The 20,048-nt window shown below is 29.0% G+C and overlaps 1 protein-coding gene across 1 annotated transcript in view; it reads left to right on the plus strand.

The window, feature by feature from the left end:
- The window catches only part of nompC (no mechanoreceptor potential C), a 243,395-nt gene that overhangs the window by 175,986 nt on the left and 47,361 nt on the right, over positions 1-20,048 (plus strand). The window contains exons 13-20 of the mRNA XM_075369639.1: positions 2,190-2,453; positions 3,235-3,341; positions 4,028-4,274; positions 6,605-6,811; positions 7,747-7,891; positions 10,587-10,786; positions 14,056-14,253; positions 17,432-17,638. Coding sequence (XP_075225754.1) covers positions 2,190-2,453; positions 3,235-3,341; positions 4,028-4,274; positions 6,605-6,811; positions 7,747-7,891; positions 10,587-10,786; positions 14,056-14,253; positions 17,432-17,638 — 1,575 coding nt within the window. The remainder of the gene's footprint in view (positions 1-2,189; positions 2,454-3,234; positions 3,342-4,027; positions 4,275-6,604; positions 6,812-7,746; positions 7,892-10,586; positions 10,787-14,055; positions 14,254-17,431; positions 17,639-20,048) is intronic.

A 20,048-nucleotide genomic window follows, 5' to 3' on the forward strand; every position in this document is an offset into this window, starting at 1 on the left:
CATCTATCTTTACATAATATTAGAATTAATTATAATTTTTTTTACAAGCTTCCATTTCTTCTGCATTGTGTTGTGTGACATTAATTTTTGTTATTTTTTTTTAGACTGTAAATTTTCAATATATAAAGTGTAGTTTGTAATATTTTCTCAGTATAACATTTAACGTGTAGAATATTTGGGTTTTTGAGAAACTATTAATTTCATTACAAATGAGGTATATTTTTTGATTATCCCATTAAAAGAATAAAATTTTTTAATATGTATAATTATTATGCAATTCCTGAGAATACAACAGAGAACAGAAATAAATATATCATTTCAACATGGCAACAAATTAAGATTTAGTGCTTTTGACAACTATTAAAAAGACTTTGTTGAGGGTATAAAAAGGCATAAATTGAGTTTACTTCATTACTGTATAAATGTATATAAATGATTCCTGTGAATACAGTATAACTTTTTTACATCTTGACAAAACCATTAAAAACTTGTCAGTTTTTTTAACTACTAACAAGTCTTTGTGTAAATCATGATTGTTTTCATCTGGTGCACATATGTAATTGAGAAATATTTCATTAAATTTTCAGTTTATTTTTATATACAGATTTTACTGCTTGTGTTTCAGTGTAATATAAAATTATTAAACTTTTAAATATATTATGTTCTGTGAAATTTGTGAAGCTCTTGTGAATATATGAAAGGTTTTGTTGTTCTCTGTCAAAATAAATATTTTATTCTGATGGATATGTAATATATTATATAGAACATACCGATGATAGACCAATTGTTTAAATTTGATGTGATTATGTTGTAAATATTGAAGAACTGTAACAAATTACAATTTTAAATTTAATTTTTTTTTATCATGAATTACTACTTGCAATTAATTTGAGCTATATTAAAAACTTAATATGAAAGTGGTCTAAGGTAAATGACAAAGAAAACAATCATTCAGATTGAATTATATTTATTTTTCAATATACCCCCTTTTAGCTCAACACATTTAGCCTATTAGTGTTAGAAAGCCATAGAATGATTTGTGCAGCTCTTCAAAATAACCATTTACAGCATCGGTTACTTCAATGTCACAAGAAAATTTCTTTCCTCTGGACAACTTCTTTGGTTTCAGGAATAAATAAAAATTACAGCAAACCAAATCTGGTCAGCAGGATGATTCAGTAGCAATTTGAACTTCAGTTCAACTGCTAAAGTATGAACCAACCTGTTTTGAAAACAGCACTTTTTTCTGGCTAATTGCAGTCTGATTTTCTTGATTTTATTGTTCAGATGTTTCTAAAAATATGTTATACTCGGTGGTGATTGTTTTTCCTTTTTTATAGTAGTTATAAAAATTATGTCTACGCGTTCCCAAAAACTACTAATGGTTATAACTTTCCAACAGTGAGTTATAACTTTACCTTCTTCAGTGTTGGTCTGTCTCTTGCTGTCCATAATTTTGACTGTTCCCTTGACTTAGGTGTGCAATGGTGAATCCGGGATTCATTATTACCCACTGGGTTGGTCTAGTGGTGAATGTATCTTCCCAAATCAGCTGATATGAAAGTCATGTTCATGTCCTAGTAAAGGCAGTTACTTTTATACAGATTTGAATGCTAGATCGTGGATGCTGGTGCCCTTTGGTGGTTAGGTTTCAATTAACCACACATCTTAGGAATGGTCAAACTGAGACTATGCAAGTCTACACTTCATTTACACTTATACATATCATCCTCATTCATCCTCTGAAGTAATACCTAAACAATAATTCCTGGAGGCTAAACAGAAAAAAGAAAGAAAGGTTTCATTATTGGTTATATATCCGCACAAAAGTTCATTTGGTTGAATTAATTTGAAATTCTCTAAGCTCTGGGATGAAAAATCCATTCAAACAATTTTTTGGTCAAATGTGATAAACATCCCACCCATTGCGCACAAAATTTCTTTTTATCTAAATGTTTAAAGAGGATAGGATGTAGTACAAACATTTAGTTGAGATGCTTACCATCTTAGCTATTACTTTTCTGACTTTCTGATTTGATTGTCATCAAATTTAGATATACTTTGTGGTGTTTGCCTTCATAACTTGTCAATTACATAGAGTTGTTTTGAAGTGAAAAAATGAGTAAGATTTTGGACTAATTAAAATTTTAATTTCACCTGTACTATGATTGTTTTAATTTTATTTTCAGACTCAAGAGACTGTATTCCATTACTGTGCCTTTGTTGGTAATAATGACGTATTAGTTGAAATGCTTGCAAGAATGTCTGCAACTGATGTATTAAAAGCATTAAATAGACAAAATAGTGCAGGGTGGACTCCACTCTTAATAGCTTGTCATCAAGGTCATTCAGAAATGGTAAATACATTACTATCAAATCATGCTAGGGTTGATGTATTTGATAATGAAGGTCGTTCAGCATTACATCTTGCTGCTGAGAGAGGTTATCTACAGGTATGTCAATTATTATGTTTTAACATTGAAATATTGTTATTATAAATGTTCATGTGTTGTTAAGTTACTATTTTCTGTGTGTACTGAAGTTGGATTTGGTTCAGTTACAAAGAATATCTAGTTTCCACCTGATTCATCATTTTGCTGAAGAAGGAAGATGTTTTTCTTGTGAATAAAAATTTTTTTATTGCCTTTCTTATTTTTTTTAATCAAAATATGATTGCCCATTTTAAAATGGTTGTATTATTGTTTGAATTGGTGAAAAATGTTCTTTATAAATAATAATTTATTTCAAATTTTGTATTTTTTTTGGGTACTTACAAACATTTAATAAATTGGAGTAATTTTTATTTTTGATTTTTTCTTATAAATGTTGAATAAATTTTAATAAATATAGTTAATGCACACACTAAATTTACTAAAAATTTTCCATCACATTTAATTTTTTTGAAAAAGTAAATTTTGTTCATAAAATTTATACATAATATACTTCGTTGCTTTTAAATAGTGTTGAAAACGCTGGTAAATGAAATCATTGATCTATAAGTTAATCTTTAATCGTTACTTACATTAATGGCAAATTATTTTTGCCATTTTGTGTGTGTGTGTGTGTGTGTGTGTGTGTATCAAATGTACACACATGTGTGTGTACATTTGATATTTCATTTTTTATTTTTATTTTACTAATTTTTGAAAGTATTTTATTTATATATTAATATGCTTCTGTTTAATTAATAATAATAATAATACATTTCTGTTCTGTATTTTGAATCTTGTTTAGGTATGTGATGCTTTACTTACTCATAAAGCATTTATTAACAGCAAATCAAGAGTTGGAAGAACAGCTTTGCATCTTGCTGCTTTGAATGGTTATGCCAATCTCTGCAAGTAAGTTTTTCATATTTTTATTTTATGAAAATTTATAACCTGTTATGATATCACATTCTATTAGATTTATTTTGTATATTTTGAGAGTACACTTATAACACTGGCCTTTTCTGTCCTTAACGTTATAAAGTATCCAGTTTTGTTAATTCATTTCCTAATTTTTTTTTTCTAGCCCAATGAAGGATACCTAAAAATTAATCTATTCTTAAAATATTTCCAAATTACTTTGACAAGGCATAAATGAGAATTTATATTCAGTTGTACAAATTACTGTTTCACTGGAAAATGATTTCAACTAATAGAATCCCTATTCAAATTTTTAACATATTTGTAAATGTGCATCACTTCCTTCAATTTGGTTGATTATGACAAATTATCAGTAATTTCTTTTTGTAGAAGTCATACATATATGGAAAGAATATTATAAAATATTTTCTTTGATACAATAATTTGATGATTTAAAAAATTCTGAATTTTGTAAATGAGTGATTCACAACAGATATGTATGCTACCTGTTGGAGCACATACCATGAGGAGTGAAGCTTTGCTAATAATACAGATAGAATTTTGTAAGATTTTGTAAATTATAAAACTTCTCTTTTTAGTTTATCCAAAAATTTTGCATTGTATAAATAAAAAAAAAGATTGATTTTAATTTTATCTATGTGTATGATACTTTATTACAGATTTCTTGTTCAAGACCATAATGCTGTGATAGATGTACTTACCTTAAGGAAACAAACACCATTACATTTAGCAGCAGGTGCAGGACAGTTGGAAGTATGTAAGTTGCTTCTTGAAATGGGTGCTAATATAGATGCTACTGATGATCAAGGTCAAAAACCTATTCATGCTGCTGCACAGAACAATTATTCAGAAGTAGCTAAACTTTTTTTACAACAGCATCCATCTCTTGTAATGGCATTTACAAAGGTAATCTATTTTATTTTTAACATAATTGTTTATTTTCTAAGCCTCTAAAAAGCAAATAGAATACGCTCAATTATTACATTCTCACATCATTAAGTGGTGATGTGTATTACGCGAAGACCTTTTTACCTGTATCTTATCAATTTTGTTTACAAATCCATGTCTCATATTGGATGTTATTATTTTTTTATTAAAAATGCTGTTTTTTATAATCAAAGGTTGTAAGACCAGTTCCAATTTAAAGATATTTTTTTCGAATTTCATTAAACTCTATTCATCTAACCAGTACATCATATGATGCATGTGGGAGTTCCAAAACTCATCTTGTATTTCTTACTCATCTTAATCTTGTATATCCAACGTATATCTCAGGATTGGCAAGATCCTGATTGTCATGTGTTATCTCATGTATAAGTTGAGTATTTTGAGGTGAATAGTACTTTCCACTAGCACCCTACATTCTTCCAAGATAAATAGAATATCAGGCATCAGGTTACAAATCCCAGAAAAAATAAAATAACTGGAGAAGATTCAAAATTTTTTTTATATAAGATAACAACAAGAAAATTATGAATGTTAATATTCTACATTGCCCAGCAATTTATTCATATGTGAGATAAAATGATAGTTTTACAAATTAATAGATAAAATCTTTTACTCCTAAATTAAAAGAAATTACTTTTTCGTAAGGGATTTGGACATTATTATTTAACTAGATGATTTGAATTGAAATCTACGTTTTGGATTCACCTGGCATATCCCTATTATTAAGGAACCATTGTGGGCATTCCTGCTAAGCCTAACAACTAACAGCAGCTGTCACTCTTGTATTGTACCCAAGTTTATCTTAATTGTGCAAGGCTACATTCTTGTAATTATTTTTTCTTGTTCTAGATTTGTTGTTCATCTGACAAAATGTACTTTCATTATCAGTAGCTAATTAAAATAGTAAATAAATTATTAAAACATGTTAGTTAATGATTTTATTTTAATAATTGTACGCATTTCATGTAACAATTAAAATTATTTATTAGCACTACAACAACTTTAGTTAGAAAACCTAACATATTTAACATAACCTTCATTCATATTTCATAGAACATTTAATTTCACAGATATTCTATGAGGTAAAAATGCCATGTCATAGTCCCAGGGTATGCTGGGAATTCTCCCAGTACATCCCTAGTGCACACTAAGGATAATCTAATCAAATCCCAGATAATCTCTTTCCTAAGGACTATAAATATCATAACCCAAATTGTTCTAATTTGGTTGTCCTTTATTTATCTTGTACATATATTCCTGGGATGTCACCTGAATCAGACACTTTTGTATCCTAGGAATGTATTCATAATACTGGAACTTGTCATGGTTCATTTAGGATGTACAGCATAACCCACTGGGACACCAATCACTGAGGATGTCCTTCACCTCTGGAGGAAGTAACAGTGAATAATGTGTGAGGAATAATAGCAATGTAGGTGATGAAATCCAGTTTAAAGTAGTGATATTTGTAAATTATATGTGTGACTTTACAGGCATTTTTATAGTTGAAAGTACTAACAATTTTATAGTTTCCAGTAAATCTCTTTTGCTAATTCTCAAAATAGAGGAGCTCTAACTTAAAATGAAAAATTTCTTTATCAATCAAATTTCTTTGGAAGTGGTGTGACTAAACAGTTAACAGTTTTGTTGGTTACTTCCAATTGTCAAATAATTGTAAAGGATGGGTAAGGCTGTTCTCTTTCAGGTATCACAAGTGACTGTTCTTTATATGAGTTTTTATTTTCTGGTAGCTGCTCTTTCTTTTTCCTTAGCATCCTAGATCCATGATGAAAATGCAAAGCTTGAGCAAGTCTTTACCATGATCCTTACTATAATCAGTACTCTTAAGACTCTGCTACCTGTCTGATTGCTACGATTGCTACATAATAAGTATATCACAGTATCTATTAGATGAGTCCATACCTCTTCATTTCCTCTAAATTTCAGATACAATGAACAACAAAAAAGAAAATTACTAAATATGCTAATCATATTACCCTTAATATAATATTCCACCACACATATACAATGATACATAATTTGTATATCAATCTTTTTAGTTGATGATAGTATTTCATTCTGGTTTGCTATTTCTGTAGACTATGTACAACTTAAGAGTAGTTCATCTTAATCGATTAATAAATCATGCCAACAGTATAACTCAGTCTGTTACAAAGAGTCTTTTAATTTCTTAAATAATAAAAAAAAATTCAATGGCATGGAAATAATAGTTATTATCTACTTGCAAAGTAATAGGTTATTATTATTATTTATTATTTTTTTAACAGGATGGCAATACTTGTGCACATATTGCAGCAATGCAAGGATCAGTTCGAGTAATAGAAGAATTAATGAAATTTGATAGATCTGGAGTAATATCAGCCAGAAATCGTGTAACAGAAGCTACGCCTCTTCAGTTAGCTGCTGAAGGTGGTCATGCTGATGTAGTTAAAGTACTGGTCAGAGCTGGTGCATCCTGTTCTGATGAAAATAAGGTGAGATATAGCTTAGTTGTTCATTATTTTTAATTTTTACTAAGAATAAAAATTACTCTGGATTAAATATTTGTTTCTGCATTAAGTACTCGAGCTTTTTTAAAGTTGTTCAACATAAAACAATAGAATGAAAGAGGAATTAGGGAAAGAACAAGTGTTATTTGTTATTTATTTTGGAGCATTATGTCCTCAAAGTAAATTTTATTTGCAGAATTAAATCTTTTGCCTCTGTTAAAAGTTGTTATAGATAAAAACAATTCTTAGAATAGGAATGCTTTTTGTTTATCCAGAATTATTGGCAAACTGTGATTTATGTTAGGTGTTTTGGATAATCCACTATCACACATTAAACTGTCACTGGTTGTTTCTAGTTACAGTGAATAGTTGTAAACTTTTTTATCAGCTTTAAAACGTTTTCTTCATTTTATAAATGTTTTCCTGATTCGGTTTCAGTATTAAATATTAAATTTTTATATGCTTTATGCATTTAAACTCTCTTGAGCGTTGTGAAGTTTATGTTTATTATCAATAACATATAAATAACAGTCTGAACAATTGTTCAAAAGGCTTTCATTAACATTAAATAAGAATAATTGATAGCAAGTTACAATTTCAGTATAATAGTTACAATTATACTAAGCAAGAAGAAAAATTTTATAATGTTATTTCATACAGTTTTTATTAAGGGAAATCATAGATCTCTTAAGATAACTGCTGCTATTTCATTTCTGAGCCAGAGTTGTAGAAGTAGATGATTTTGTTAGCTTTAAATCCCGGCATATGCAATTTTATAAACAGTCCACTATATTAGGTGGAAGCTACTTATCAAAATTTTCTCTCATGATATTTTAAATGTGCAGTATTATATCAGAATTTTTGCACATGAATGAAAATTTTGTTTTTAAATACATTAAATAATTAATTGGTTTCTTTAGGCTGGATTTACTGCCATCCATTTAGCTGCTCAAAATGGGCACGGTCCAGTATTAGAAGTTATGAGAACAACACAATCACTAAGGATATCCAGTAAGAAATTAGGAGTTACAGCTCTTCATATTGCTGCCTATTTTGGTCAAGCAGGTAAGTTGAATCCCTCATAAATTTATAGACTGAATTTCAAGTTATGTTCTCATAATGATAGCAATATTTCAAGAATATTTCATAATGTATTCGAGAATTAATTTTGAATTATGATTAAATATTAATATTTTCTTTTCAAAAACTATTTTAAGAATAGATATTATTGAACAAAGATAATTTAGAAATTATGCTTTATGAGTATGTTATTGTTATTTTCTGTGTAAATTAAACAATTCTAAATAGTTCTCAGGACACATTTTCTTGGGAATTCATAATCCCCACTCACTTTAGATGAATCATATCATGTGTAAGTTACACAGTTTATCTAGGGTTTTTTATTCTCTAAATTCACACATTGTGTCTACTGACCTTTTCACAATGTGAAATTTTTATTCATCACCAAATTTTGGCAATGAAAAAACCATCTTCTTTGTCACACATTTTTGTTTGCTCATATGAAAATCATAAGACAAATATTTTATTAATTGTAATTAATAAGGTTAATTAATTGTAATTTTATTAATTGTAATCATTTTCAACTGTATCTACAAAGTTTTTCACATGGTTGGTTGTGGAATTTGTAATTCTAAGCTTGCAATCTAGTTAATTTATCTGGGATGCATTGGTACATGGCATGAACATGATTAACTTTTTCCTATGACATGTAAGGTTTACCAGAACTTTTCTTTTATAAAGACATCCTGTCTTTTCTAATACTTTTTCCAGTTACAGATGAACTGCCTTTACTGATGTTGTTTACTGTTCTTATGGTATGTTGCTGTATCATAATAACAGTTTGTTTTGGCTAATTTGAGCACATGAAAAGTTTTCTCACAATAGTAATGGCCATCTTGCAAGACTGATTGTAGTACACAGTAATCAATATTGACCTCAACAGCAACAGTTATATCAACTTAAAATCACTGACTGTAAAACTATATTATTTACTGCCTATGCATACAAAAATTAGATTTTCTGTAAATTATTCGTAATCACTCTGTGTTTTGAATTAAAATGACTATGAAAACTAATTTAATACAGGTAAAAAATCTATATTTACCTTCTTATCAATAATTAGTGAATCAAAAATATATGCAAATAATAAAAATATAATATATGAGATTGATAAAAAAAAAATGTGAAATTTTAAAACTTCCCAGGCTTTATAATTCCATTCGTCACAATTTTTTGTTGTTGTTTTAGTACACTTGTCCCTAATATATGTTTACATTGGTAGCCATATTGGATGCATAGTTTATTGTTGGCTGTTGAAAAGGTTGCATGTATTTTATTATGATTGGTGATTTTTAACTTTAGAAAAAGTGGAACAAAGAATTTATATTAAATCTTGCTTTAAGAATGGAATAAAGTGCAGCACCACATTGGAAATGTTGAATGATGATTTTGGCTATATTTCTCTGAATAAAACAAGCATTTTCAAGTGATACAACTATTTCCAAGAGGGCTCTGAAAATGTTGAAAATGTTAAGCACCCTGAACATCCCAGTACATCAACAACCTTGATAATGTCAAAAAAGTAAGGAAATAGACAATTGCTGAATCACCATCAGTGAGTCAATAAGGATTTCTACCTGGAGGTTCTACGTCATTTGTATATGTCTCATCAATAAATCTCAATAAAATGCCCAGATTTGTGAGAAAACAATTCATGACAGTTGCACCATAATAATGCACCTGCTCACACGTCACTGATTGTTCATGAATTTTTAGCCAAAAACAACACCATTATGATGCTTGTATCCATATTCATCGGATATGGTCTCCTGTGACTTCTTCCTATTACCCAAGCTGAAAAGTTCCGTGAAAGACAACATTAAAGAGATAAAGGCTGAAGCGCTGAAGGGGCTAAATGCATTACCAGAAATTGCATTCCAGAGGTGCTTCAAAGATTGGAAAAAGCGCTGGCACAAATGTATTATATCTGAAAAGGAATAGTTTGAAGGTGACAAAATAAATATTGATGAATTAATAAAAATTAAAAATTCTTTGTATTTTTTTATCAAATCTTAAATTGTTATGTATGTGCGTAGAATAAAAATAAGGCTAGTATAACCTAATATTGTACCACACACTATTGTACTGTTGAATATTTGGCCTGCTTTTCAAGTAAGTTTTCTCTACAGAGTGTTACATAAGAAGCTAAACTGATAAGAATTTGAATAGTTTGTGTCATTTTCATCATCTCGTAAAGATGTGAAATTTTAAAAGCATTTTTGTTTGATATAAAATAGTATTTTATAAGATTTGGGTTTAATGATAAACTACATCCCTCACCATATTTTTGATCTGCAACACCTAAAGATATAAGGAGTTGAATTTTGGAAATTAAAAGGTGATAAATTCAGGTAAAATGCTAACAACCTTTAGCTGAAGTTCTGTTTAATGAACAGGTTCCATAGATCCCTCAATTTAAACAATGTTGGAGATAGTTTCTTGGCAATTAATTTTTTTATAACCGTGGTTAATGCTCTTATTTAATGACCATATTAATTGATGCCACTTAATATTAATTAAACATTTTTTTTTTAGAAACATTTCCAGTTTATGGGCTAATAATTAACATAGGAAAATACAATTTGTATAATGTTGGAGTAACTAAATCTCTAAGTAATTTTTGCATCTTAAATAATAAAAGAGTCATATCCTGTTTTAAAAATTAACATTTTTTTTCCAGACACTGTGAGAGAATTATTAGCACATGTACCAGCTACAGTTAAATCAGATCCACCATCAGGTGCAAGTTTAGTTGGAGAATTAGGAAATGAGTCTGGTATGACTCCATTACATTTAGCTTCATATTCTGGTAATGAAAATGTTGTCAGATTATTGCTTAACTCTGCTGGAGTTCAAGTTGAAGCATCAACTACAGAAAATGTAAGTTTATAATCTATATTTTTTTTTAATGTGGGTTTGTTGGTATCATTCTAATCTCTTAATAGCTCAAGGAGTTATAGTTGAATAGTTTACATTTTTGTTAGGTGCTTCTAAATGATAATTTTGAAAAGGATGAGGCTTCTCCTCAAGAAAGGAAATCACAAATTTCATATGTTCATGATTTCCTTGATATTCATTGTCTATCTTACTGTATTAGGACAAATTATTCTTTTAGAAAAATTAATGACATTTGCAGAAGATATAATAAAACACTAATAAACAGTTTTTGGCACTTGAAAGTTATACTGTGTTCCTAATGAATCTCTTTATGCTGAATTAAAAAATGTAATCAGAATTTTTCCATAATTCACAGTTTTAGTTGATAATATTTTTTAAGTATTAAATACAATGTCATGAAGGCAATTGCTGTATATGCATTATGATTCATTTACTGTAGATTCTGATGTTACCACAGAGCAGATCATGTAGTTAACACAATATTGTTATTTAAATGTTTGTTGTATACGCACATACTTTGGTTTAATATGATTTACAGTTACTGTGTCAAGTGTATTGTGTTGGAAAATAAATATGCCAAGAAAGTATGTAAATGATCTGGAGAGCTTCTGTTATGTGCAGTGAGGATTAGACATTAAAGAACAACAGTAAAGTTTCACTCTGTTGTACAAAAAATGTTATGAACTATATTTTGGCTGTAAAGTTTAGGGGTCAGGTTTAGAACTGGACAAATACGTTCTTTGATCTGTAAATGCCTGACTAACTGAGCTAGGGGGTAATCAGCACATGAGTTTTGCCTTACCAGTGGTGTAGAGTGAACCTCAAGACTGTTCGTCAGACTATTATTTTTGTAGTATCAAGATAAAAGGAATAAGTAGTAAGTCTAAACACACAGTGCAGTACGTAAATTTACTATTTGCGATAAGGACAGTGCCTCATAGTGAGGACTTACCCGTACCTTTAACTCTAGAAGATGAATCTGAATATGAGGTAGCCACTGAAGTTTGACATGAGGAGTTAGATGATTCTTCTTTTGAGGTATTGGATTTCATTATTTGAAAGAAAAATTTCCTTGTGTTATTAGCATTAAAATCAAGGAAGAAATTTTTGTAGCTCCCTAAATTCTTATTTTGGAAACAAAAATTCCTTCCTTGTGGGACTTTTTAATCAAACTTCTTAATTTGATTAAAAATGGACAGTATGATGGAACTGATAAGCCAGACTGAAAAGTCAATCTGAAGGTCATTAGGAATATGTTACAAAAATTTTTAGGAAGTCAAAAATCCTCTACCATGACATTGTTGGTGAATTATTATAGTCATGCAAACATAATGAGTTTAATATATCCTTAAAACGTCTCAGTTCTTGAAATCGCACCTGGATTTCTTTCTGGACAATCTCTGCGCTGTCAGTGTTGAGTATGGGGAAGCTTCTACCAGCAATTCTCAGTCATTGAAAACAGGTATTAGCGATAGTAGAGAACAAGAATACTCACAGATTATTGTTAAAAAGGGATGTTTTCCAGATGCCATAGACAAAAGGAAAACAGCTACCTCATTTTAGGTAAGTTGAATAGTGCCCTGCACTAAATTCTTACATTTTTCAAAGTTTATCTATGCATCACATAAATCAGTGGCTGACGGAAAATATCATGAAAAAGTTATGATTATATATTTTGTTCCTTATGCCAAAAAACCCTTAATTTTGTAAATAATGTTGATTGCATATTTAACAAATTGAAATGAACTTTTTATTTTAGTAAATCACAAAGCTCAGTATATAAAAATGTATGATGAGAATAAATTATACTAAAAAAAATTATTTTCATTAACTTTGATTTAAGAAATCAAAATATGTGTTCTAATTGAAAATATCATTATAAATGAGATTTACATTGAAAATGTTGAATGTAACTTTGGAATAAAAATTTTATTTAATTATTCATGTTGATAATTTTGACTCAAAATTAATCTCTGGATTTTTCATAATTTGAAAAGTTTTTCTATTAAAAAATTTAGAATGGACACTTATGTATTATTATTTAAAACATTTATATAGAATTTCTAAAATTTTAAAAGAAGCAATTGTTAATTTTATTTTTGTAGTTGATTATTTGCCAAAAGAATATAAACTTTTCCTTCTATTTACAGATTACAGGCTATTTTATACAGTCAAATTGATAAATTTAGTTAAAAAAAGAATCACTAGATTTGTAACATTTTCTGATTAATATCAATTAAATGCGATAAAAAAACCATCTTAAATTGCGAAAAATTGTAAATTTGTATAAATATTAAGAAAACACTAATTCTGTGGTTAATTCACCACTGCTTTTATACTACTATTGAGGAGTATTAGAAACCAAATCTAATCTTTATGACGTCACTCTCAAAATAATTTGACAGAAGTGAGAAATGGTTATTTTATTGTTTCTCTTGTTTTTGTATTATTGTAATATTAATAACTTCTGTATCCCTTGAAGTAAGTTTATGTGATAACTGTTAATAAATAAATAAATTTGAACATGTTCTCAAGTGGCCCTTCAGTGTCTTGAGGAAAAACAATTTATTGTAATATATATTTTATTAGTCAGTGCAAAATCTTTAATCAGTATTAAACTACAATTAAATACCATTGTAAAAGTTTTCATTGATATTGTAACAATGTTAATAACATTAGTATACAACTAAGGTGCAATCCTGTTTGTATGGTGTAAAATTTTGACCCAAATAAATTAATACATTGATAGTGCATTCTTTTTCATCTAAGTTAATATAGACCAGACATATATTGGATATTGAAATAATACAATAGAACATAACACTTAGATTGGAAATTATTTCTTTATATCTACACTGTGCATAGCGTCATCAGTTCATTAATTTTGATGTTTAATGTAATCATTTGTATTTATATAATTATATATATATATATTTTATTGAAAAAAAAGAGATGAAATAGAACATTTGAATTTATTTATAGTATCTGAAGCAAAGCCAGAATAAAAACCTTATGCTGCACTTCTTATAAGACAATGTTCTACTATGCTTAATAATACAATCCATTAGAGTACATTATGCTAAAATTTATCAGTCAGAATTATTGAAATAATAATAATATTACATCAATAATTATGATGAAATTACTACAACATAAATTACTGTACAGATAATTATTTTATAGTAATATTATCTTATAAATGATTAATAATATTTTATGTTTTGCTAATCTATTTTTTTTTGTTACTCCAGGGCTATAATCCTCTTCATTTAGCATGTTTTGGTGGCCATATTGCAGTTGTTGGGTTATTGTTAAGCAGATCGGCTGAATTATTGCACAGTTCTGATAAACATGGTAAAACAGGGTTACATATAGCAGCTACTCATGGACATTATCAAATGGTGGAAGTACTTCTTGGTCAAGGTGGTGTTATTGATGCTACAGATAAAGTTAGTAGAGTTTTAAATAATTGTTTATAATGTTACTCTAATTTATTGTAATTTAATTAATCATTTTGATTTGTTTCCAGTCAGTCTGTCAGTAACACACTCATAACTAAACAATTTTTCAAAACGAATCTTAAAAGATTTGAATGGCAGTAAGGCTCCTGGGATAGACAGGATATCTGCAGAATTACTGTGGAGTGCAGATGAGGAAGCATTAGATATTTTATACAAACTGGTGTGTTAATATTTATGAAAAAGGGTAAGTTCTGTCAGACTTCAAAAAGAGTGTTATTGTTATGATACCAAAAAAAAGCAGGAGGAGAAGATAAATGAGAAGAATACAAAGCAGTTAGCTTAACTACTCACACATTCAAAATCTTAACTAGAATTTTGTACAGAAGAATTGAGAGGAGAGTGGAAGAAGTGTTAGGAGAAGACCAGTTTGGTTTCAGAAAAAGTATAGGGACAAGGGAAGCAATTTTAGCGTGCAGATTAATAGTAGAAAAAAGATTAAACCTAGTAAAGTTACTTGCTTTACATGGATTTGAATACTAGATTGTGGATACCGGTGTTCTTTAGTGGTTGGGTTTCAATTAACCACACATCTCAGGAATAGTCGAACTGAGACTGTACAAGACACACTTCATTTAATCTCATACATATCATCCTCATTCATCCTGTATTATCTGAAAGGTAATTACAGGAAAAGAAAGAAAGAAGTTTAAAGAAAAACAAATCAACATACATAGCATTAGACTTAGAAAAGGCATTTGAAAACATAGACTGGAATAAAATGTTCAGCATTTTAAAAAATTTAGGGTTCAAGTGTAAGATAGAACAATTGCTAGCATATACGGGAACCAAACTGCAACAGTAATAATCGAAGAACATAAGAAAGAAACTGTAATAAAAAAGGGAATCTGACAAGGATGTTCCCTATCCCCGTTACTTTTTAATCTTTACATAGATCTAGCAATTAATGATGTTAATGAACAGTTTAGATCTAGAGTAACAGTGCAAGGTGAAAAGATAAAGATGCTACAATTTGCTGTTGATATAGTAATTCTACTTGAGAGTAAAAAAGATTTAGAAGAAACAATGATGGCATGGATGAAATCCTATGCAAAAACTACCGCATGAATATAAACAAGAACAAAACAAAAGTAATGAAATATAGTAGAAATAATGTAGACGGACTATTGATTATAAAAATAGCAAGAGAAAAGATTATAGAGATAGAATAATTCTGTTATTTGGGAAGTAAATAACTAAAGATGGATGAAGCAGGAGTGATGTAAAATACCAAATACAATAAGCGAAACAAGCTTTCAATCAGAAATATAATTTGTTTACTTCAAAAATTAATTTAAATATCAGGAAAACATTTTTGAAAGTGTATGTTTGGAGCGTAACGTTATATGGAAGTGAAACTTGGACGATCAGAGTACCTGAGAAGAAAAGATTAGAAGCTTTTGAAATGTGGTATTACAGGAGAATGTTAAAAATCAGATGGGTGGATAAAGTGACAAATGAAGAAAGAAGCATTTGGAAAAATATAGTTCCACATTAAGGCATCCTGGAATAATTGCTTTGATATTGAAGGGACAGGTAGATGGGAAAGATTATGAAGGCAGGCAACATTTGGAATATAAAAAACAAATTGTTAGGGCTGTAGGATGTAGGGGGTGTACCGAAATTAAACAACTGGCACAAGATATGGATGGAATCTTGGAGAGTTGCATCAAACCAGTCAAATGACTTAAGACAAAAAAAGAAAACTAACTAAACTTAAAATAAGATTAAGTTCTTTATTTTTTTACTTGAATGCTGGTTTCTGCGTAAAAGCCTGAAACTTGCAACTGGTGTATAAATTCATTGATGCTTTAAGATAATTTAGAATATTCTCCTGGAACAGTTTAGTTTATAGTCATATGTGGTTTTTTTCTAGATTATGCTTTGATTGCTGAAAAGTTTTTTTTTATATTTCCTCATTAAGAATAATACATTTTAAAGAAAACAGCAGAAACTAAAACCTATTGGAAAATTTTTGTTTAAAACTGTTTAAAAATCTGATTTATATGTTCTACCCTTGTAGTAATGAAATTTAGTTGATTGATATTTCATTATTCAGGATGCATTTTAGAAATAATATTGATATTATAATAATAAAAATAAAAATAAAAGCATACTGAATTAGCAACATTTTGTCTGCCCATTGAATCTAAAGTTTTAATATTTTGAAAATGAGTTTTTAGTGTTTAATAATAAAAAAAAATATGTTACACATCTCACAGTTTTGTATTGAGATTCTACCTCTTTTCTGGTTAAAAATGAGATTTTTGCAATTTCTAATTTAGAGGTCACATACATTTGACCAAAATCTTATTGACATAAGAAGACTGTATGAAAATCAGCTGTTTTGTACAATTCATTTTTGGTTTATTCAAAAGAATATAGCAAATTTTAAATTCTGTTTGCAATTATTGAATTGTTCTACTCTTAAATTTTTTAAAATTCTGTTTAACTAATCTTTTAATATTTTTTTCTGTTCACAAGTTGAAGTTACAATGAAGTTAAACTGTGCCCATTTTTCACTCCATTCTGAATTAAAATTGGGCTTTTTTTCTAATTTTATTATAGATAACTGATTCTTTATCATATTGTGAATAAGTCTTTTTTCTCTTAATTTCTATCAAATTTCCTTAAAATTTAAAAAATTCTTTTCCATTCTACATTATCAAATGTCTTCTCAAGATCTACATTAGTCACATAGGTAGTTTTGTTCCTCTTCAAAGTGTTATAAAATTAATTTGATAGTCAAAATGTCCTCTCCTGTTACTATGTTGTTTCTAAAATTAACAACTAGTTCTCTAAGTGTACTTCTCTTCCTTCTCATACTCATTTAATCTGTGAATCCTCCTAATGAATCTTAAAAATACATAAGATATTTGACTGACTGTGTTGGAGTAAAATATTCTGACTGTGTTGGAACATATATTCTGGCTTCTTTTTTTCAGATATGGTATTATCAGAGTGTCAGAAATTAAAAACTCAAGTAAACTCATCATTTTGTTGCAATAGAAACAGGATTTTTTCTTTATAAGGATAAATATAATATCACAAATAAACTCTATTCAATTTATAAATTAATTAATCAAATATTACATTTGCTTGATTACAGAATGGTTGGACTCCACTGCACTGTGCAGCAAGAGCTGGTTGTTTTGAAGTAGTCAAATTATTAGTTGAATCTGGTGCATCTCCCAAATCAGAAACAAATTATGGTTCAGCACCTATTTGGTTTGCTGTCTCTGAAGGGCATAATGATGTTCTTATGTACCTTATGAATAAAGAGCATGACACTTACAATTTAATGGAAGATAGAAGGGTCAGTTATTATTGTAGTATTATATTGTTAATAACATGGGTAAAATGTTATAATTAACATGAATATTATGGATAAGAAAAATATATGTAGAAAGTGTTTGTATTTTGATGACTTGTTTAAGATGTTACTAATTTTTATTTAATTGGTATTAAAATACTAAATAGATATCAAAATAATAAACACTCTTTTATTAAAAAATTGGGACAAATATAGTATACAAAATCAATAATAAAATAGTATTATGTTTAACACTGAAGCTATAGTAAAATTTTACATCCCTTTATATTCTAAGTATGGAATTTATTACTTTTTGCTGTTTTATATAAGATGTTTGCTACTTACATTTGAAAATTAAAAATTTTCCAATGATAAATCAAAGGAAATTTTATTTTAAAACACTACTCATTGAACCCCTTTTCCATTTACTAGACCTTATTGTGTTTATTATCCTCATGTTTGTGAGAATAATATTGATAAATAACAATTAAAGCCCGTTCAATTTATAAAAACTGTCAGTGTACTGTAATTTATTCAGTGCAGTAGTTTGGTCAGCGAAGGATTTGAAAATTTCAGTGATCTGAAGAAGTGTGTGGGTTTCAGAAAAAATATTTTGAATGATTCTTAGCATTACCAGACAAACACTACGAGGAGTTAACCATCCATACTTTATTTTTTTCATTTTTTATTCATTATTTATTTTTTTATTTAACATTGTGTAGTCAAACAACCAGAGGCAGGTGCAGCCAGTTGTGTTGTGCACACAGTAACAGTGGCAGTGTCTGTGTTAGTTGAGTTGCTGCACCATACACTGTTGCATCTTTAAATCTAATTTTCTCGATAACTGAATGAGATGTCAGAAAAGTCAAAGGGACCTTTTTTGTAGAAAATTTAATTTCAAATACTACAAGTGGTCTTTGAATTCAATTTGACGAAAAATTTGGCCATAGTAAAGTTGAATGTTGACAAAGAGGCAGGTCAGTGGAAGATCATGGTCCCGGTGGGAGATCCCTTCAAGGTGCCTTATTTGAGGCATGGCAATGTAAGACCAAGTCCCAGCTCTTAGGGTGGGGATGCTGGGGATGACTTTGTCGTGCTTGGTAGAACGCATGAGGAACTTGAGGCCATGGCACCTCCCAGGGCTGAGTTAATGCTTATGCCTGGCCTTGGGAAGTGGTATAAAAAAAAGGAAAATAATCTGATTGTTACTACAAGCCATTAGAACTGCCACCATCTTGAAACTGTGAAACATTTCATAATGGCAATAGTTCTATGTTCTTTCCAGTTATAAAATTATTTTCATGCAGAACTCAATAAGTTGAGTAGTTTTTGTGTGAAAGAGAAACAGACTCACAGACATTACTATTTATATATATATATATATTTGTTAACATATTGATCACTGTGTTAATAAAATTTAGTGTTATATGAAATATAAACTACAAAAACACAGTAATTACATAAGTTAAACTTACCATATTAATTTCCAAGAATTGATTTTTGTTGCATCCTGCAGCTTCAGTTGGTATTGATTTCTAAAATTAAATTTTAATATAATTCTTTTAAAAATGTTTATTTTAATTTTATTTTTAGATTGTTTTGTTATTGTGATTGTTCTTTGTTTTGAAACTTTGAAATATTATGAATATATTTGCAAATTTTTCTGTGCGGTATTGTACTCCAACACTGGACAATGCATACAAATTATATAAATATAACTATGCAATTTTATTGTCCAGTAATGCATTCCAGTACTGATGTTAATTGATAAATTATATAAATAAATAACTAATTTATTGACTTAGAAGATGAAACATTCTTTCTTTCTATTTTAATTTTTAACATATAGCTGTAATACATATATTTATATAATACCTTTAGAGTACAACAGTTTTGATGACTACTAGTCTAACTACAGAGTGGGCAGGAATTAACTCCTTATTGAAAATTGTTTATAATGTTTTTATTACATAACTAATTTTCATGGAATAAAAAACATTTTGTCCCTTACAATGGTAGAATTGTTATGCATTGCTAAAATTCCACATAAGCACCACCATTATCCACCAGTTTCTGTAAATGGATGGGGATGTTTGCGACAGACTTCTGCAGATAATCAAGCGGTACATTTCGAAGAACTTGGCGAATTTGCTCCTCCAGTTTATAAAGAGTTTTTGATTTTGTGTGATAAATTACCTCTTTTGTCCACCCAGAGGAAGAAGTCACAGGGTGTTAGGTCAGGATTCCTTGCGACCATTCAAGGGGACCATGATGTCCCAACCAGCATCCTGGAAAATGGGTGTTGAGCCACGCACGGACAGGACTTGCAAAGTGATGTGGGGCCCCATCTTGCATAAAGATTAGGTCGTTATAATTATCCTATGTGGATACAGTACCGTGAACATAATCTTCA

The sequence above is a fragment of the Lycorma delicatula genome, chromosome 6 (genome assembly GCF_047948215.1).
Source record: "Lycorma delicatula isolate Av1 chromosome 6, ASM4794821v1, whole genome shotgun sequence".
In the NCBI taxonomy this organism is placed as follows: domain Eukaryota; kingdom Metazoa; phylum Arthropoda; class Insecta; order Hemiptera; family Fulgoridae; genus Lycorma; species Lycorma delicatula.